This window comes from Haliotis asinina, chromosome 10, assembly GCF_037392515.1.
Source record: "Haliotis asinina isolate JCU_RB_2024 chromosome 10, JCU_Hal_asi_v2, whole genome shotgun sequence".
In the NCBI taxonomy this organism is placed as follows: Eukaryota; Metazoa; Mollusca; class Gastropoda; order Lepetellida; family Haliotidae; genus Haliotis; species Haliotis asinina.
In genome coordinates, this window is record NC_090289.1 from 55,109,329 (window position 1) to 55,132,573 (window position 23,245).

At 39.4% G+C, this 23,245-nt stretch overlaps 1 protein-coding gene across 2 annotated transcripts in view; it reads right to left on the reverse strand.

Moving 5' to 3' along the window:
* Window positions 1-2,566: 2,566 nt before the first annotated feature.
* Window positions 2,567-23,245, reverse strand: part of LOC137299116 (uncharacterized) — a 30,805-nt gene continuing 10,126 nt past the window's right edge. Inside the window, exon 2 of one of the 2 annotated variants that reach the window (XM_067831619.1) lies at window positions 2,567-4,828. In XM_067831619.1, the coding sequence (XP_067687720.1) occupies window positions 3,760-4,788 (1,029 nt within the window). In that variant the 5' untranslated portion in view covers window positions 4,789-4,828 and the 3' untranslated portion in view covers window positions 2,567-3,759. Of the gene's footprint in view, window positions 4,829-12,291; window positions 13,773-23,245 lie in introns of those variants that run through there. The other variant, XM_067831618.1, reaches the window with a different exon arrangement.

Genomic DNA, 23,245 nt, shown 5'->3' on the forward strand with positions numbered 1-23,245 from the left:
ATTTTGCATCAAACTGGCATACATTGTTGCAATTTTATGCAATGGGCTCTTGTATTATTATATGTCAACTTCTAACTATTATTCTTCAATTGCGCCATAATATTACCGTTAAAATTACAGTCTACCGTTATTTATACATAAACCATGCATTGGGTTTGTTACCTAGGCTCCCATGTACGGGTGCGTTATCGTCAATAAACCACACATACGGTATTGCCCGGTTAATTTAGTGTATTGTGAGACATGATCCGGGCATTTTAGTAGTATCGGCGCCATTTTCCGAAAAACTCCTGACAGATTTAAGTGATGTTTTGAGCCGAATAAGGCACTGTCGTTCTTAAAGAGTGTGTACTTTGTAAGACGGTAAGGTAGTTTGTTGTTAAAAGGGTCTAAATTCATGCTGATGTACAATTACCTCTTTACATATGGTATATTTGTTGCTATCCCACCTGCACGTGTGCGGACTATGGCTGTTTTGATCAGTTGGCTGCGTATTGTTTTGATCTCTGCAGTTTCAGTTGTGGTAATCCTTTGAGACATGTATCTCAATACAAATTCCATCGCAATATCCCAAATGTGTTATTTCGCTATTGTCTTCAAACTTGCCAAAAATTGCTTGTCAAATATTCAGTTTTTAAGTCACGTTTCCCAAGCTGAGTTCCTCATTTAAAAAGGAATATCACAAATAATGAAAATGTTCAGTGTCCATTTGAATCATGTCAGAGGAAGCCACCATTTTTCTTCACCTTTCCAGAAAACATTTACATGATGTTTGGACACAGTTATAAGAAGAAATTAACCTGTCTCTTAATTATTAAAATGAAAGCACATACAATAATGGTTTTGGAGAACCAGACCACGCTGCAGATGTTAACCCAGGTGAGCATGGAGATACTGCTTTGCAAATGGGTGAAAGTAATCAAGACCAATTGAACGAATCTTTTGATACAGAAACTATTGGTGAATTTCAAGTAAATGGGAAAACTAATTATGATTTTCTTTACAAAATCTTGCTATGTTCTACCTCAAAGTGCAAGGAGAATATTTATTGCCACAATCAGAAATTCACTGAATTTCAAGAAATGCCTGAGATACGTCTTTCTATTCTGTTACAGAAGTTACAAGAACAAATCTAATCAGTGGGGTTATCAGCAGACATTATCAGCGAAGTTAAGTCAGAAATCATAAAGTCTGACTTGATGGCAACCTGCAACAGCGGACCACTGCAAAGTGCATAAAAAAGAAAAACGTTTTATAAGAATCACTTTGCATATATTTGGTCAACAGAAGTATTTCATGTTTATGACAGACAAAAACCTATCACAATGTGCCTATCTGTGAAACATTAGCCAAGCTTTTCAAAAACTTCAAATCGCATTTTAAATTCGGCACCTTTACAGGAAATGCATATGGCACACTATCAGATATTTGTGATGGAAAAGCATTTAAAAGCTTTTTTTTGCCAAGGAAGATAAACGTTTCCAGTTGATTCTATGTTAGGATGTGTTTGAAGTGGTCAATCCTCATGTGGTGTATATCTTACACTTGGCAACGTAGAGTCCTATGAAAGACCTAGTATTGATCATAGCAGTTTGTAGTGTTATGTAGAGATATGGACCTAAACGGATTGGAGAAAAACAGTTATTAGCAGACTTAAAGATACTTGAAACACAGGAATAACTGTGAATTCTGACTCGGGAAAAAGCTATGACGAGGAATCTGTTATTTGTATTGTTGGTGACAATCTGTGTTCTCATATGATAGGGGTTTTCAACAGATCTTTTCAGCTGAATACTTTTGTAGGTATAATCACATGACACAAGTTGATTTTAAGAGCCATGAACAGGCTGGGCAAAAAGGATGACCAAAACAGTCTTATAATAAATGTGTTCCACGCACAATTGATAATTCTGGAAAGTCATATCATGGTGTAGAACAGGTTTCAGTATTCAATTCTCTGAAAACTTTTCATGTGCAGCATACAGTACCAAGCTGGTGCAGCATACAGTACCAAGCTGGTGCAGCATACAGTACAAGCTGGTGCAGCATACAGTACCAAGCTGGTGCAGCATACAGTACAAGCTGGTGCAGCATACAGTACAAGCTGGTGCAGCATACAGTACCAAGCTGGTGCAGCAGCTGCTCTGGAGTTCTGGAGGTTTGTTCACTGTTATTGGTTCCAAGTATGGTGATCTACTTTCTGTTGTTGGCAATCAATAGCCGATTTTTATATTGTATGGTCGTCTTTAAATACACTGTTTTAGTTACACTGTGCTAGTTCTAAGTTCATGTCTGTGATAATCCAGTACTTCTACTGTCCTTCAAAGGCAGGATTTTACGTTCTCAATTTGTTAATTGTAATACTGATATAAATTAAAATGTTCTCGTCGCGATATGGCTGCAATATTGCCGATCTGACGCTAAATATTAACTCACTCACTTGTTCACTGTTATTAACAATGTAGACAAATTACTTAATAAATAAAAAAGGTTAAAATGATGTCACAACAATTATGCTACGAAAAAAATTTTATTTAGCTTTAATACATCAAATATACAATGGGGTGTTGTCATTACCAAGGAAATGCCTTGGACTTGCATTTCATGTTTTATTACCCAAGCAGATTAAATAGTTAGAACCTGACGCTGGCATTTTGCTATCTTCTCTGTATTGAGGGTGTTTCCTCGGAATCAACTAACAAAGGCTGTAAAGCAGACAGGAAAAGGAAGACAACTGGTGTTAATCCCAGGGTTGTTTGCATAATCAACAGTATTCCTGAATTTGAATGGACGCCCATTAACGAGTCTTGATCTATCATTGTACAATGTGAATTTGAATGACTGTGTTTTTAGTAAGAGTGCATTTCATAATATATCTTTCAGTAAACATGGTGATTTGTTATATCTTGCTTTATTTTTAATTTTCCGGGCAGTGAAAATGTAACTGTTCAGCTTGTTTTCAGGTTTGTGGAAGAGCAAGGTTAATTTTGAAAAGATTGTTTGTTGTCACCTTTGTCATTTGTGCATTTTGCTGAGAGCCATAAAAATTATATGTTTTAATCTGAAGGAAATGTGACTCTTTTTTCATTCAATAATATCAGGAATAGCAGCCAACATGGTTAGGCTGCACAGTACCTTGACTGCTAGATTTGTCTCTTATTTTGGGGGTATGCATGTATATGTGTATGTATATATGTACATGCAAGTCAGTTTTAAAGGTCACATGCTGTTTTCAGTGTGGTTTACCTGCTTTAACTTACTAACCAACAAAAGTGGTGCTGTGTGTTCTGAAAATGATAGAAGTGCCTATCTTAAGACAAATTACTCCTTTGCTAATGTTGAAAGTGGATTTTAGAAGGTATGTTAAGGCCTACAGTGGACTATGTTGCGTGTTATAATACAAGAGTCAAACGTGACTTAATCCTTGCTAACAGAAAGCCTTATGTTCGACAACACCTCTGTTTTCGACCCATCTTGTTCCTGCATGCATTACGAATGGTGCAAATTATCAACCCAAAAGATCAGAATATGTCATGTAGATTTTGTTCATATACACACATTCACTTCAATGGCAATCCAAACAATTATGTTGACCACATTCACCTAATTCTAACACACTTTTTGCACGTATGAGATTAAGCAATATCACAATTGCTTGAATATGGTGACAAAGTTAAGAAAATGATTCTATCCAGATGCCAGTGGGCATAACAATAAGCCATCTCCCGTATCTCCAGCAAACTATTACACCATCTAGTTTTATTTCTTCCATATTACATCATATGGCCAGGTTTTGTACTGACTTGGGTCCAGTTTGGCGCCGCCAATACTTGGAGCATATGCTGAGTACTTCATTCCCACTAACAGGTTTACAAGTTTTTCACCATTAACGTCTGTTTTCATAAGTACCCATTCCATCAGAATTGCAGGAACCTCTATCTCATGGAAAAACCTCTTTGCACCACTCAGAACATAATACTCAAACTCTTGGATGTCCATTTTCAAAACAGCTTTCTTGAAGGGCAAAAAGGGTAATGTATCGTCAAGGGTTATAGTATACGAGTCAGCGGATTCTTCGCAAGGGGATTTAGTTGAAGACCCAGAAGACGCCACAACGCTTGTCCCTCCAACATTGCCAAATTCGCGCTTGAAATTTACGAAGGAGTGATTTGACCCTAGTGGATTGAATAGTATAGTCATCCTGTCCGTGAAACCGCCTTTCTGAATGGACTTACACAATCTCTGGACATTCTCTATGAGCGGATCCACAGATACCACCTTCCTCCCAAACTTGGCCACAGACAGAGAGAAGGCGCCAACGTGAGACCCTAAATCCATGAAGCCAAGTTCAGGATCCTTTTTTAATTCTGTCAGAATGAGATTGACGTTTACAGGCTCCCACGACCCCGTCTGTTTTATGGTTTTAGAAACATACTTGTCAATCACGACGTCGTGTATATGGATTGGGGTCTCTCCAGATGTTGTCTTCAGCGGAACACAGTCAACGTGCACTGTCCATGTGCAGAACTCGTGAAGCTGCTGCATCTCCTTTCCGTTGAATCTGTACACCAACGTTTTACCAGGGTTGGGGGCTGATCTGAGCGACTTAGTGCCACTGTTATCGTTTACACTGCCTGCTGGAGTTCCCTGGGACATTGAAGCGACAGAGTCGCTGTTATCAACCACCTTGTATGAGAAGTAAGGCAGGACTATGTGTTCAAATGAGAGCATAGTGAACGCGCCAGCAACCACCAGCAGAAACACATACGAATGACGGATTGATGTCATGATGCTCCGTGATTACCTGTTGAATCTCTGCTGGTGAAAACTGAAATGTGACGAAAATGAATTAGTCACAAGCGTACATGTAATAGATGTAAAAGTATGTAAATTTTATAACTTCAAAACCCATCACATATCCACAGGAAACCTCGACTACATCATGAACTTGTGTTTAGGAATCACTATCGAATATCGAGGATAATGTGAGTGCGAAAACGTGAGCATGTCCTGCGTCACCAGTCACCGCTCTCTTAAACAAATGCCAATCAGTTACTGTCCTGATATGATGTGATGCACACACATGTAACAGGAAAAAAACAGAGCATTCCATCGATATAAATAAGGAAAATCTGAAATGGAATCACGTGTCTCCGACATTCAGTTTCTTGATAGGTAAATCGAGGGAAGGGGATTGGCGTTTTGGTAGTTATTGAACGATATATGAAAATAATGTAGCTTGAACATGAGTGAAACTTCTGAGCAAAATAGGATTGTACAAACAAGAGCTAAAATTCCGATTCACATGCCTAGAGGAATAGGGGAGGGGAGCATACCCGGTGCTAATGGGGATGCCTATTTCTTGTCTAAATTATGACAGGTACTAACATAAACGTTAAGAGGGTCTAGGCAAACACACAAATGTTATAAATATTACATTTAGAACATATAAGAAGCTGATTAGTTTCGTCCCTTTTCTGACAAAGGTATACCTTGAAGTTCAGTCTGAAATTATTTAGATAAAGTCTTCAAAGCCAGCTGTGTATGTGTGTATGTTATGTTCTATCAGACAGTTCTATCAGTGCACACATTGCTTTTGCAACACTTCGGTCGATTGTGGAACCCTATATCTTCACGAATGATTATCGGCATCCAACCATTGATTTCAAATCTCATGACAGTCAAATTCTACAACTTGGGACCTGCGGCAAGGATCACCTGATCCACAAAGAGTGTGTGTGGTCACGAGCAGCTGGGCGGAGAAAGATAAACTGTGGTGTGAAATGTTAAAGGTCACATGCTACCAAAAAATCAAACATAATTAAAAGTTAACACAATTATCACCTATTCATGACATATTATATGCATTGCTGTCCATGAAAAAGCAAATAAACCAAATTATAAGCTGTACAATTGATTTCAAATTGCAAGTGGTCAATGATTGAAGTTGTGCATGGCATATTGTCATTAGCAGACAAGCAGGCAGACATTTGGGTGTCAATAAATCAGGTATTGAAATTTGACAGAGTATTGAGAGAGGCTGCTTATCACAATCAACATACTTTTTTAGGTAACGAGTAGAATGATTATTCACTTGCTTCTGTACACAGCCCCGATTAGACTACTGCTCACGACCACATACTCCGGGCATACTCCGGGCAAGCACCATCGACCTATTCACTGCGTATGCGCAGCACAGATGTTGAAGCCATTTTCCCCCAGCGCCGGGGGAAACTTCGTGAATCGTTTGCACGCCCATTCAACGCGAATTTCGTCGAGGTATATTTTCGCGGTGACGTAACATTTGTAGCCAATAAAGCGGCAGCGTCGGATGTATGATTGAGCCCGGTTTATTTTTAACAGCTGATTAACTTCGCTTAGTGCTCTGACAACTGAAAACCTGTATGTTGAAGATAAGGTGACTATTTTGTCACTTCAGTTTAAGTCAAATATTTGTTATAAGTGTCAGTATTAGGACAGTGGATTTGTAGTAAAGTTTCAAGTCGGTATGTTATAGCTCACTGGCTTCCATTCTCGATTCACCGCGAACATAGATTAAGCATAACATACTCAATGATCTAAAACATTCTTTTACAGAATTTTTGTCCTAAAATAAGTTGTGTGACAAACTATCATTAAAATATTGACACAGTTCACTGTTCATTACGAGGGAGGAGTACAGAGAAAGGCACAGCCAGGTGTTCGAGAAGCACGTACACAAATGCTGAGAAAGCTATCTATAGCCTGTTGGCGATCTATAGCCTGTTGACGATCTATAGCCTGTTTTTATGTTGTACTGTATTAATAGTGAGGACGTTTTCGGTTTACAAACTAATTTTATATCCGTATCTGTGATCCAGTATGTTTTACTGTCCTTTGATGACAGGATTCTATAATCCAACTCTGTGGAGTGTTTAGAATTTGGTTTAGTCACGTTATGGTTGAGACATTGCCGATGTGACCGTTAGATCATACCGAGTGTTTCCAGAGACAGTTTGAGGGATTAATTCGCATAGATAGTCCGGTAATTGGTTTTTGTACATTTTAAAGAAAAAAGTTAGTTTCTTATAATGTCTTCTATCTTTCAGAGAGTGAAATTCAGTTTCATTATAAATCTTATGGTGACTTGTACCACGCACAGCACTACAGATCGTTCTGAAGGCTTCAAGATGTAAGCTTTCTAATATCTGTGATTGTTGAGATGTACAATTATCCCAGATATGCGAGCAGTAGTCAAATATGGGTAGAATGTAAGATTTGTACATAGTATGTAATGTCTTTCGGGATAAGCGATATTTAAAACTCCGCCAACAACTGATCATAGGACGAGTTTTACGAACAATATCTTTAATGTGATTATTCCATGAACCGTCGCTTTGGAGTGTTATTCCTAAATGTTTGTGGCTTCTTTCATACTCGTTCCGTCCATATGTATGTTTAATTTTATTGAGGGGTTTCTTTTACGACACAACTGAATAGATTCGGTTTTATTAGGGTTAAAAGTAACTTGCCATTCCTGAGCCCACCGGGAGATTATATCTAGATCATTGTTACGAGTAGCAGCTGAGACCAGCGGATCTTCAATAATCGCGTATAATGAGGTATCATCCGCTAAGAGGCGAATGTTAGTATCAATATCACATACAATATCGTTCATGTATATTAAGAATAAGAGAGGTCCGAGGACTGAACCCTGCGGTACTCCGGCCAAGGCACCTTTCTTGTTAGAAATGTACCCGTTAATTGCAACTCGCTGCGTTCTATTATTGAGATAACTTTCAGACCATTGTAGTAATTCATCTTGTATGCCATAGCTTCTGAGTTTATAGATAATTCCTTTGTGCCATACTTTGTCAAACATGGCTTTAGCTATGAAATTATACAGATACTTTAATTGCTTAGACGTTGAATCTCCGGGCATGAATCCTGACTGTAAATCCGTTAGAAAATTGTTGTCTCTAAGGAAATTAAATATTTATTTAAATACACATTTTTCAAAAACTTTAGATAAACAAGGGATTAATGCGACTGGACGGTAATTCGAGAACTCATGGACGCTGAGTATTTGACTTAAGACTTTTGGCAGTATATTTCATTACTTTGTTGCCTATTCCGTCTGGACCAGTCGCTTTTGATGTATCTAAAGACAACATGATATCTTTAACATCATTACAGGTTAGTGTAATTCTTGAAGTTAGTCAAACGACATGTGATATTTTCCTTTCGGAATAAGTAATTTCCCCCTCGTTGAAGATGACATGACACAGTTCCCTCACGGAGCTAATTTGCACATGTGTAAATATACCTGTGATCCTGGCCACACGTAAATTTACTCCTTGTGCATATTGGTACATTTTACACACGTGAGTAAATGCGTTCACATCACAGTTACATAGTTATGTAAAATTTGACCATGTGTGCTTTTTGGCACATAAGCTTGCAAACAGGTGCGTGTGAACGGAGTATCTCTGAGACAATTAACTTATAACAACAATCAACAGAGATCAAACTTACGTTATTACATCCCTTCAGCTCACCATTATCTAATTAAGGTCATTAAAGACTTAAAATCTAACCCTTCCTTCCCCTTTGTCTATCTGGCTTCATAGCTATTGTTTAAATTCACACCTATCATCAAAGTCATTACACTTCCTAAATTGTATAAACTGAACATCGCTTCATGTATACTACCCATCAAAAGTTTAAACTCGTTTTAGTGAGTGAGTGAGCGAGTTGATATTTAACGTCACATCGGCAATATTGCAGCTATATCGTGACGAGAACATTCTTGAGAAAGGGAAGTTATGTACACAATACAATACAAAATACAATACAATATAAAACAGGCTATAAATCACCAACAACTGAAGGTAGATCACCATACTAGAGGCCATGGGGACTTACAGTAGAGACTCTGTTAAAACACGCATTATTTGTTATGTATGTATATATGGTTACAACGAGGATTAATTACTCCAATGGCTTGATTGAAACAAAAGCAAACCTTATTCAGAGTAATTGCACGAGATCAAATTGCTGAAAAGCATGTGCAGGTATCGTGCATATTAACATATGTGTTTTGGTTGTAAAGTTGTGATAGTATTTCGCCATTTTTCACCGAGGTTCTTCATTTCTTGAACGCATGACAATAATCTTTTTAACTTTATGAATGAAACTGTTTTTACAATACATCAGTTCATGGATAAACAGTACATTTAAACAGTATGGAATAAGTTGCAAAATCTAGTTTTAGAACAGTTGACTGAATCAAGTGGGTAAATTACACTAGTGGGCCTATATTTGTGGTCGGTGGTATATTTGGATATCCTTGTGCACCATGCTCTGTATCATTTGCTTGATAACAGTGCTAGGATCTACTAAACCCAAACGTAACAGATACAGTGCTAGGATCTACTAAACCCAAACGTAACAGATACAGTGCTAGGATCTACTAAACCCAAACGTAACAGATACAGTGCTAGGATCTACTAAACCCAAACGTAACAGATACAGTGCTAGGATCTACTAAACCCAAACGTAACAGATACAGTGCTAGGATCTACTAAACCCAAACGTAACAGATACAGTGCTAGGATCTACTAAACCCAAACGTAACAGATACAGTGCTAGGATCTACTAAACCCAAACGTAACAGATACAGTGCTATAGGATCTACTAAACCCAAACGTAACAGATACTGCAATATAAGAGTTGTTGATCCATACCAAATGTCCCTATACAAAATGTCCCTATTCAAAATGTCCCTATTCAGTCGGTTAGTCGTTCGTCCGTAATCTATGAGCAAAGGCGAGGCACTGACACCTTCGAGATGAATGCCGAGGCACAAAAGCGTTAAGAGGTACTTCTACCGAACAACTAAACCCGACTTCACAGCTGTGAAACCATCATCATTCAGCGATCATCACAGAAAATGGTTGAACCCTTCTTTAAGTCCTGCTTTAAAGGTTGCAGTCGCCATTCACACAATGTGTCTAGACCATCGATTAGTTGCAGCTTCATCACATCTAGCAGAACGGGCGCCATGAAGCCTGGAAATACATCAGACATTCAGATGATCGATGAACCAGAAACTCCTGTGGATGATGTTCACTTACGACTACTGTGTAGCATCTTTTTGTTAAAAAAACATCAAAAGTCGGGGATGTTGGATTTACAAGACATAAAATGCAGTTGATGAAGCCAAGGAGGTGATGAAGGGAAATTAAGAGTAACTGTGACAACATATGTAAGAACATATATTACCTTTTCCCCATAGGCACTGACTAGTGGTATGCTCGCAAAATGGAATGTCCCCTCACTGTTTTTGAATGATATAGATGCATTTTACAAAGCAGAGTCGCGCTACAGCTCTGCTTATATAAAAACTGCATGATCAACAAATCTTGTAAACACATCACGCTTACATAATAATAATTAATTTATAATAATTATTTATTAATGTTGCGTATGTATCCATGCACAGTGCATTCTCAACGAATACAGGGCTGTGGAGAATACGCTTGTCAGGCGCTTCAGGTTCAATCTCAGAACACATACTAATTGAAGTGATCGGTGGAAAGATCCGAGATAGAATAGGTCTTTACCAACCCATGCTTGCTCCAAAAGGCGACTATGCTTGTCGTCAAAGACGACAAACGGGATCGGGCGTTCAGGCAAGCATACTTGGTTAACACATGTCACCGGTACAGATGGATGCTCATGCAACTGGGAACAAACCCGCTTGCCTCAAGTGTGACCACATGCATCACGTGCTGCTACCCTGTGGAGCAGGACTCCTAACCATGTCCTAAAACCTCCCTGTAGTCAAACTGTTTGAGTGGCATTCTAGAAGTTGTTAGTATAGAGATGATAAACTTTATGGATGATCAACTTCTTTATTTTCACACATCCAAGAATTCTTCGCGCCTCAACGTTACTTGAATTGATTGTGGCTCGATCTCTACACAAAAGACTACACATCACCAACTACTAGAACCATTCAATATTACTGCAGTGTTATCGTCATTAGTTCGTTACCAGAGCAACGTATTCAACACTGGTAGCACAAACTGTCTGGCAAACACCTGCTAACATCGACGCTTTCCAATTTTCCAATAATCGGCATTTCGCTCACAGCAAATAGAAGTCGTTCGTGGTCAGTCAAGGCTACTCCAGTGACGTTGAACACAGAGTGCACAGTATTGACTTCACTGTAGTTTGGTTGATGAAATATGAGCCTTTTTCTGCGAAAATAGAATTTAGCTCCTAAACATAAAATGTTGATTATAAACCCTGACCCGAGCAAAGGGTGGTTGCTCGACATGTCTATATTTTGTCCATTGTCAATGAGATATCATCTAGATGTTAATGTTATGTGGGTTGTTGAGTGAATTCTGTGTTATTTGAGGAACCGGAAGCATTATGCATATTCAAGCGATAGCAATACACGCATGTAGGCATGTTTAATTCTTTGTCTCGGGCATTAGGCGTGTGTTGTGACTGATATATTTTGGAGAAACCAAGCTGGTTATTCTTTACCCTCCACAACATTCACACCCAAATTATGTCGGAGTGTATTACTAAGGTAATTGTCTATAGTCATGCTTTATCTAAAGTGACATCGACTTTTGAAACAGTTAATAAGTGATAGTTAAATCAATCTTGAAATAAAGCAACAAATCTACACGATTTCTGACATGTACTAAGAAAAGTGGCAAAAAGACCACAATTAAATACAGCACGTGATGATGTAATATGAAACGTGCCGGACAAAGGATAGACTATTTACAGTGAATAGTGCCGAACTGCTACACACCGAAGACATCCATCACCAGGTGAACAAACTTTATACTGCCCAGTAATGAGTACACAAGTTGTTCAACTAAAGGTGTCAATGAAAATGGGTCTCTCCAAACAAGTATTGTCCGGCGTGATGAAACATGTTTCGATGTAGACACCACATCAGTTATTTTCTTGAAGATGTTTACTAACAAACAACGTCGTGTCTGGCAGGCCAAGCCACCTATGACATGGTATGTTGTAACGTTTCGTTATGTAAGGCCTTCGAATGACATTTAGAGGTAATACACATATTTTGAATGTTTAGGTGTCAGATATATGATGATGATTACTCTGATGATTTCCACAAACACACCCTTTTTTGTCTGCATAACGAAAGAGAATAGAATTGTTATGGATGTCAACATATTTATTATGAGAAAAACAACCTTTCGCAGTAAATCCTTACCCTTTCATTGGGTGAATTAATGGTATGATGCCGTATATGTTAGAACTCATACCATTTCAACTGCGAAACTTTGTGTTATTTATACCAGTCTATGTATCCATGATTAAGAGGGTGCAAATATTTTTACATGTACTTATTTTGCCTTCGACACATATTTTTAGTATCTCTGGCGCAATGGGATAATGGCTGAATTAGGTATTTCGAAGATGGCAATAGATGAACCCCTCATTTACACGTTTGAAATTGTTTTTCTTTTCATGAGAACTTAAACGTACAAAGAGGAACTCAGTCAACACTCATCGGCCTAAATGGTTGATGATACACAAATCTGGCAAATGCCGAGGTGGAACTGAGTATTTCAAATTATTGGTAGGACGCACTTCACACAGGTTATGTTGCATCGGAAGTTTACACTGGGTCTACTTCTTCCATATTACATCATATGGCCAGGTTTTGTACTGACTTGGGTCCAGTTTGGCGCCGCCAATACTTGGAGCATATGCTGAGTACTTCATTCCCACTAACAGGTTTACAAGTTTTTCACCATTAACGTCTGTTTTCATAAGTACCCATTCCATCAGAATTGCAGGAACCTCTATCTCATGGAAAAACCTCTTTGCACCACTCAGAACATAGTACTCAAACTCTTGCATGTCCATTTTCAAAACAGCTTTCTTGAAGGGCAAAAAGGGTAATGTATCGTCAAGGGTTATAGTATACGAGTCAGCGGATTCTTCGCAAGGGGATTTAGTTGAAGACCCAGAAGACGCCACAACGCTTGTCCCTCCAACATTGCCAAATTCGCGCTTGAAATTTACGAAGGAGTGATTGAACCCTAGTGGATTGAATAGGATGGTCATCCTGTCCGTGAAACCGCCTTTCTGAATGGACTTACACAATCTCTGGACATTCTCTATGAGCGGATCCACAGATACCACCTTCCTCCCAAACTTGGCCACAGACAGAGAGAAGGCGCCAACGTGAGACCCTAAATCCATGAAGCCAAGTTCAGGATCCTTTTTTAATTCTGTCAGAATGAGATTGACGTTTACAGGCTCCCACGACCCCGTCTGTTTTATGGTTTTAGAAACATACTTGTCAATCACGACGTCGTGTATATGGATTGGGGTCTCTCCAGATGTTGTCTTCAGCGGAACACAGTCAACGTGCACTGTCCATGTGCAGAACTCGTGAAGTTGCTGCATCTCCCTTCCGTTGAATCTGTACACTAAAGTTTTACCAGGGCTAGGCGCGGATCTAGTAGACGATCTATCGTTCGAACGCTTTTCGGACTGAAACGGTATGTTAGGATCTACATTTACGTTTACTTGTGTTCCCTCAGCACCGGCAGCCGACATTGAAACGACGGTCCTGCTGTCATGAACCACCCTATATGAGAATTGAGGCAGGAAAACGTGTTCCACGACCAGCATGCACAAAGCACCAGCACCCATGAGAAACACAACAGACGACTGACGAAAGGATGGCATTGTTGTTTTGGATCACAGTTGACGACAGGTTAAATCTGAAATTGGGATGAATAAAAGAAAATTCAGTCACATACTGTAAATGTTTCCAGTTTTGAAACGACCTGCAAAGATAACTTCTACAGGGTCAAAACACAAGATGAACCTGTTGACTGTCTTACAGATTTGGAAAGGTACAATGGACAAACTGAAAATGAGGAAACGGGAATGCATTCTCCTTGACCAATGTGTGTCTATTGCTGCCCGGACAATAAGGCATTTAACCTCTGATTGTCCATTGTCCAGGCACATTATATGACCTGTTCCTGGGTTTAAATGCAAGATGTCCCAGGAAGTCTGCCAAATCCAACAGTCAGTGCCATCAACTTTTGACTTGACTCATATTTAGTCTCATTTGAACAGGAATACAAAACGGTATGGAAGGACTTTCTTATTGCTCTTAGAGTGTAATGGAATAAAGTGAAATGGGTGCGATTTTGAGTCTCAAAACAATCCCAATCTCACATAAAAGAGCGAACTTTAATGTTGTCAAGACATTCATTCAACTTCGTCCTACATTTCAACGCTGCGACCCAAACGAAATGACAACATGGAGAATGTAGGCGTACCACTAGTTTATTTTCTGTCTTAAAAAATACAGCCAAAACTCAGTTGAAATTTGTGTCCTGTTTCTTGATGTATAAACGAAGCCGTGAACTGCTTCGATATTTATCTGGGTAAACGCATGAAAGTTCTCGAATATTCAGAATTGTTCGAAGGTTTCTGTCATTCATAGGTATGTTTGCTCGTTGTCTCCTTTTAGCACTTGCAGTCACTACTGGTAAAGAGTAACCCCGGCTTAGTAAACAAAGTGATCAGAGTCCAAGCTCTCAAGTGGATAGCGTAAGTACAGGTATCAGCCCATTGTCCAAATCCAAACGTATTAGGGTTTTTTACGAAAAATGAAATGTCTCTCAAACACATTTTTTCAAAAGTGATGAGGGTGTTAGGTATTTTTATATTTTTTATGACCCATAAAGGTCCCGGGGTAGAGTAGGCCTTCAGGAACCCATGCTTGCCATACAAGGCGACTATGCTTGTCGTAAGAGGCAACTAACGGGATCGGGTAGTCAGGCTCGCTGACTTGGTTGACACGTGGGTGTTAGGTATTTTTATATTTTTTACGACCCATAAAGGTCCCGGGGTAGAGTAGGCCTTCAGGAACCCATGCTTGCCATACAAGGCGATTATGCTTGTCGTAAGAGGCAACTAACGGGATCGGGTAGTCAGGCTCGCTGACTTGGTTGACACGTGTCATCGGTTCCCAATTGCGCAGATCGATGCTCATGTTGTTGATCACTGGATTGTCTGGTCCAGACTCGATTATTTACAGACCGCCGCCATATGACTAGAATATTGCTGAGTGCGGCGTAAAACTAAACACATCCATTATATTGTTATAGTGACGTGGGTGAACACATTTTTTTTTCTATCAGAAATACATCTTAGGATGTTTAGCACGTGTTAATGAGTTGTAGATTCAGTCACACTCGTTCTTACAGACACTCATTCTTAAAATGATCATTCCCAATGTTTTCATCTCATTAAATGAGTTGTTCACGACACGTTATGGCCACAGGCCTTCGTGCCATTGCGAGGATTAAAGATTTTTTTATTAAAATATAAAAAATTTGAGATGACCCCCGACCTGAAACGCCTCACAATACAATATATCTAGACAACGCCCTACACTTCGGTGTACCCCGACCCGCCTGTTTTGCCGACCGCTACCATCGCATGCAATCGATTAAAACTTCAATTAAATATAATCATAGGGGATTGGCCAATCTATCACCACTCATTACACATACCAGTTCTTTTTTGTTATTTCTACAAGTCGATTGAAAGTTAATTTTGACCCTCAACTAAACGATCTTGACACAAATGGCGGACGATAGCAAGTGTGGACCAATGAGAGGGCTTGCTTTGACCACACCCGCTTCATGTAGCCTTGTCGTCCCTGGTATCGCGTTCGCCATTTCGTCCGTCCGCCAAAACAGGCGGGTGGGTTACATCGCAGTGTCCGGCCTTGTCTAGATTTTACTCTGAAGCGTTTCACGTCGGGGGTCATCTCATTTTTTTAAAGGTCATTACTCTTCGCAATAACAGGAAGGCTTGTGGATACGGCTCCATGTGGTGGTAAAAATTAACTAACTCACTCTTATAGTGAACAACTGGATGATCGTGACGTGGTCAAATCACTTTTTTGCAAATGGCAATAAAAATGTTACGCGCACAAATAAAAGATGCCCTAGAAAGATTTCACCCTTTTTATTTAGCCTTAACAGTGGATAATATGTAAACCTGTAGAGTGCAATCCTCCTACCTTATCGTGGACGTCTGAATTTATATTTTCTGCTTGTTAAAATGATAATCCGTGGTATCAAATTCAGTGTTTGTTGAACAACTTGTCAACAGCCTTGGAAAGTCCCTCGTGGTGAACCGCCATGTAGCTGGAACATGGCTGACCGCGACGTAAAACTAAATCACCCATTTATCGTGGTGAAAGATTATATGTGAGAATAACCCAATGCCCAGGCTTTGTCCTTCTTCAAGTATAAAAACTGACGAAAGACGTGATTAGGTAAAGTGGACTGAGTAACTAGTCAATGTTTGGTTGATTCTGACAACGGTCTCCGAAAACATATAGACGTGAAAGACATAAATGATATAGAATTCCCAGACTTGACAACCATCAGAAACAAATACTTAATGTGCAAAAAAACATGTGAAAATATAAATTGATTACTGTAAATCAGTGATGAAAAGCACCCCATTCTCCTAATTTCCTCATGAGTGTAAGTATTTCAATCCCCATCCCTACCAACTGCCTCTGCCACCATACCCCAGCGTTATTGTAAGAAGACGTGAATCACCACCCTGTAGTACGCGAAACCCTCGACGATAAGTGACCTCCTCCTGCAACCGCACTACGTGTGAGATATTCAATTCAATGGTTTCAGTCGCAGCTTGAGCTCCCTCTTATGTCTGGGTAGGCGATGTCGTCGATAGCAAAGTGCTATTTAAGGACGTATTTTGTTTATGTGTAGTATGGCAAACAGCATGATGGGTATTATGGCTATGAACATCCGGGTATTGACAGTATCCCGTCAAACAACATCATAGAAGCCATGGTGATAAATACTGTTACAAAAATGTCGCCGGCATCCATATTTCTTCTTTCTTCAGGTCTGTGGCAGCCTCTCAACAATCGGGTCATAAAGAGATGTATGTGCTACCTGATGCACAGGTAAATCACGAGCATTTGCCTGTGACGTACGCACAATTTGAATTCACTTCTTATTGTCATCTGTCAGCCGAAGACGACAGCGTGCAGACAGATGTCAACTTTTCATATAGTTGTTATTATTACAGGCAATAAACAGCTTTTTATGGCAACTGCGTCTCATCATATTTGTGTCGGACAAGAAGTGACTCGAACCTGCGACATGAATTCTGAGGATAAAGTATCAACTCTGTCTTATACAAATAGTTGCTCTTTCTTAACGATGGCAATTTTATCAGGTGCCTAAAAATTGTAGCACGTTGGTTGTTAGTTTGTTTGTATGGGTAGTCGACGTAAATTGAGTGTCTTCGTAAATTATCGGTGTATTGGTACTAACACTGTTATCAAAAAAGAAAGTGACTATCCTTAGACCTTTGTTTTCCTTCAACTTTGTAACTTCTAACATGCCTCTCAAACAGGTTAACCTGTTTGCTGTTAGATATCACAGTTAAAAGTACCCTCATATTGTAGGATGGCTATTAACATGTTTCGCTGTAGGTTCTATGTCTCAGTGAACTTGTACGTGGGCACGCGATGATGAATGATGCAACACATATGCACATTTTATACACATGGGCACACATTCATCAGCCTGTTACAGCTGTCGCGCCTTATGTCATCGGGCATGTACATGTATGATCTAACATTGCCAGTGCACTGTTGAGCTATACAAAAGTCTATTCAGTGAGTGGTCCTTTGGATATATTGGAAGGTGTGCCACAACTCTACAATGTCGTGTAAACACAGCCAACGCTTATCAGACATGTGGAACTCGAATTACAGCTTGCGTTGCCAGACATAATGCACATGTACATTTTCCCAGGGCATGGGTATGGGTACTAATATTTCTAGTTATGCATCACGAAAATATATGAAGATATGCAATACAGTCAAACACCATGGGCAACAACCTCTTCATTTCGCCACGTTTCGATACCGAGTCTTGTGCAAATATCATGCAAGAGGAAATATCTGGAGTAATCTTACATACAGTTATTGCTTATACTCCTGAAGAAATCACTTAAAATATAAATGTAAATACTTCCCAGGGTCTAACATGGAACTCGAGGAAGCTGAACATAGGCCATCACAATGGTATCTCAAACAGAAAAACACGATATTTTTGTTTTATAAGGAACTTATGGATACGACACGCACATTGAAGTATGGTGCGAAGGTCGTGTCTCGGTCCAGACATTCACGCATGACCTAGTTTTGCCAGGGCTTTCTTTATGGTGGTAACTTAACCCGGACAAGATCGGTAGGGGTATTCTCGGTTTGTATCGACCCAGTCAAGCCAATGTGCGCAGTCAGTGTCTACAGCCATCGGTGAATACAGCTTTCTTTGTATAAAACCTACAATGTATATCACGCCTTGTGTTTTCACATTAGACTCGATGAAGGCTAAATAATTTAAATTCTCACAGAAGAGGACTGTTGGTTCAGACGACAACAGGGCCTTGACATGGTTACGACTACCCAGATCTGACATTCAAGGCCACATACGCATCATGTCTAAAATCTCCATTTTACTATAATAAACAGTATATCCTGAAGTCATTCGGTCACAGAGTTATACAATAGCATGTGCACACATGTACTTGTCCAATAGCTATGTTGCAAATTAGATGTCAATGCTTGTATAGGTTAGACTATAGGATTACACCATAAGGGCAACAAAGAGGCTTTACACTTCAACAAAACAGTTGTATATAACTATCATGACATTTATATATACCTTTATGTAAGCAGATATGTGACTGGTTAGATTCTTGCCTTCGATATCATTACAACACATCTAAAACTGCCAAACATCCAACTAAAATCGGATTAGATGAGATACAGAACCTAGATACTAGACTGGCTTACACTGACTTGGATGTTATGTACAAGAGAATGTTTTTGTACTCAATCCCCGCACCTTTCAAGGGGTGCACACTCACTTAGCCAAAACCAAGAGTCTAACCAAAAGGTCTTGTTAAAACAATCTGGCTATATTACAGGACACCTTTCATGATATATGATGTTCTTTTCCGTGTGATCTTGTATTTCCTACCGACAACAGTGTAACTATTAGTGAGTAACAGAGCAGTATCAAGTGACTAAAGCCGCTTTCAGTGAGGGCATAGTATATATACCTGACAAAATAATTTGGGGATATTGGTATTTTACTGATGGCTATTTCATCAGATAGTCAATGAATAAACTGGTCATTATTCATAACATAAAAATTTACATACACCCCCAACTATTAGTCCAGTATGTTTTTCTGTGTTTCTCTTCGCCCGACACGTCCACACGTCCACACACACCCACACACACACACCCACACACACACCCCACACACACCCCACACACAACCACACACACCCTCATTTTCCTCATTCAAACATCGCCGACACGAACCTAAAACGTACCTCCTCGTCACCGACCGATCCATGTTCAGAATTTGCAAGCTACGTGAGTGACATACAAAAATAGGGCCCTTAATTAGTAAAGGTTTTAATAACAATCTGCTTAAATATTTATATCTATGGAAGTGTGCTCACATGTCACTCGGAATGTTCAGTTAGCTTAATTTACAAAGACAACAAATCATGTTGCTACAATAAAACAATCGTCCTTACAATAGCATTGTCTTAAATTACCAAACTAGGAAATATGGAAGTAAGAAACATATATTGTCTAAAGATGCATTTTCAGGTGTAAATCTTTCACAGGCATTCAGCATTTATTCTTTCGAAGAACATGAAAACGTAACAGCAGTTTCATCGCAGCGCCATCACGGGCTGAATAAATATATTTGCATGAATAGATGATTACTGTGTCTACCTAATGGAGTAATGCCAGTGTCGTACAGATCCAGAAAAAGAGATACTCAGTACCACCGTTTCTGAAAATGAAAAACGTACCTGGGCCAGTTAATATATTTGTGAACATAACGTTGTAACCGTTTTACGTAACGTATTGTTCATTTCAGACACTAGATTTTAGTCTGTGGCAGTCTTCCACCTATGTAATAAGGTTTGGTAAACGATCACTGGTCTGCTTCCCAGGTGTGGCTCCTAATACGTAAATTGCAATAAAATGTAAATCGTAATACTTGCCGAAAATTGTAATATATAACGTAAATTGTAATAAGAACCTTAACTGTGATAAACATTGACGTAAGTTGTAATACGCAAGCAAATTGCTATACAAACTTTTTGTTTTTTGGTTGTGTGTGTGTTGTTGGTGGTGGTGGTATCAGAGTGTTGTGAAAACCTACAAAACCTAAAAAGTACATGCATCACAAACTTCAGAAAAGAAAACATTTGAGATCAATAGACTGCATTTCTAAGCAGAATTATTGTGACGATCGATTAGGGTTCAGTAAGTTTACCGTACGCGTCATGATAACCTAGCCAGTGGTTGCATCATTACGTTCGGCAATAAAAGATGGTCTTTCAAACGAAGCGTCTACAGACGTCATGCATGATAAGACCGGAACAGTTCAGCCTCATGAGAAACAAGCTTAAGGAAAGCGACAACAACATTAATGGTGTTAGTAAGTCCCCATGGTCCCTATTACGGCCAAAAAGCATTTCTCTAGGTTTAGAGATATTTCCTTGGTAGTTTTAACCCAGTTTGTGATAGTGTTATTATGTAATTAGTAGAGTTAGTTTAACTATAAATGACAATATCATATGAAAACAGGCTGTAAATTGTCAAAAGGGACATAGTAGTGACCTTGGGGACTATAACTGGCTTTACAGCATTCCTTCAGATGTGAGCAAGTTTGGGCAAGCAAGCAATAACTTAAAGTCATGTATATACTCTAAGGTGTAGGTTTTAATTTATTGTAAACGGTTTAGGACTTACGTGCCCTCACGGGAGGACAATATTATTACAGTACTTTAACCCCACCTTTGATGAGACAGCCCTGAACAATCCCAGTTGATAATTCAATAACATTTCTAGCAAACGTGGACGTCGAGAAGACCAATTATAATAGCGTAAAGGCAGGACAGAGGGTCAGAAAATATACATGCATTTCATATGTATATACTCTGTAAATATGGCATTTCGATCTCTGAATACTTCATTTAAATACAAAAAGCAATGTATAAAATCTACTTTTGATCACAACTTACCACCTACTACAAGCCTACTCAATCTGGTGGTTAATGGAGGATCTTGAACTTTTTGTTGAAAGTTTCTACTTCATCGGGACTCTTGTAGCTGATGATTCTGAGATAACTTCGGTTTTACAGATTTGGATAAACCCCAAACCTCACGTGAATATTTGGTATGTGTTTCAAATGTTAATGATGGCGGCAAAACTTTGCCACCTGTTAGCTATCAGTTGTGTATGTGGTCCTCAATCCCGACATTTTCTATTCATTTCGCCGTCCTATCTCAGGTGGGGTGGGGTACAATAAGCACCCTCTCGACCCACTGAGGACCGTCTAGACAATATTGATTATTCACTTCATGCACCACTATACGTTCTATAGTGTCTTGTGTCTCGTAGTCCATAAGGCCGGGAGTTATATTTTAGCAGCGTTTTTGACTATGTATGTATATTTTACATAGGTATAACATGTGACACATAAATAAACATTTTTTTCTCTCTCTCAGTGTTCGAATGAAGACTAAATCCTGTATTGATCAACGAACAAAACAAGTCTTGCGCGCCATATCACTCTTGTATTATCTAAAGTATCAATGCAGAGATTATCGCGATACGGGTTTTAAGACAGACCAGTAGCAAGAATAGCTGTATCAACGAGTGCTGTCGGACAGCGGGGAACAGGTAGGGGAAAAGGGAGGAAAAACGAGGGAGATCATGGCCACGCAGGAAGAATTAGCTCACCAGTATACCACACCAGAGAACCAGGTATCTTGAAATACAGGATAGTAAAGACTGCCGGCAAGAACAGTAGGGCGACCAGACACCAAGCACTCGTTAAAAAAGCCGGCTTCCCAGCCCAATTCAAATCGTGGACTGACGCGAAGGAGATCACTTAGAAGCCGGAGAGAGTGAGAAGAGGGTGGCGTTTAATATTAGTTCGAAACAAACAAAAACATGATAATAAAGTAAGCGATATTAGTTACCAACCAATCCCTATGAAAGACGGATGGATTGTCGCTAACAGTGATAACAGCGACAACAGCGCTCTACACATCCTAGACAACCAACCGGACAAGTTTTCCCTGTATTTACAACAACCGCTACGCCCTGTATTTACAACAACCGCTACTCCTCGACGGGCACTGGACCATTGCCTTGAGGGAATTCTATGCCAAACGGACTAGGAAAGTGGGAGAAAGAAATGCTCCAAGTAACAGACGACATGCTGTACATTTAGTGTTCTCATGCGAACCCATCATAGTAGCCAGCGAACAGTGACCTCTCCTATAGCGCGTGTAGTCAACAACAACGTCTGCGACTACTTATGCAGGGAACATTGTTACGGTTAAGAATTTACCGTGACAAACGATGTAAGAAATCCCCTTGTGAACCAGCAGAACAGAACAAAGACAAGTCATACACGTTCAGATTATGTATTATTATGCAACGAGAGCAAGGTATACAAAGTCACAAGTCAATAGTCAAAATGCTGGTTACAAATTCAATACAAATGAGACAAAATCTAAGGCAATGGGTCACAAGATATAATATATCAAACTCACCAAAGTCTCGAGCTCAGTGCGAGAGTTAATCTACTATGCAGAATGTAAACACAGCGATCAGTCTGACAGCAGATCAAGTAGATTCAGGCGTTGATGGGTTTTCATGATCAAGCGTTGGTAGTGATGTACGTATATCCTCCAGGTATGTGAATGTGTGTCCCCTCAACACGGCAACTAGCCCTTATATATATTCTCAGTCATTTCACGAAAGTTCGGGCACTTACGGCAATCATCAACACTGTAGAATGCCCTTGAATTAGTCTCCCGGAAGTAAACACATAGAAAACTAGGCGCAGATAAAAAAAACAGAATCCTAAAAGTGTTGACCATCTATTAAAACGAAATGTGACCCATCATAATTATTATTCAAAACACTAAGTGTTGTGACCCAATAATAATTATTACTTAATTAATAACAAAAATATACAGAAAATACACACTCGTAACAACATATAAATAGACGACCCATACAACATCGTTATTCTGCTCGTCAAAGATACCGTTCAACAA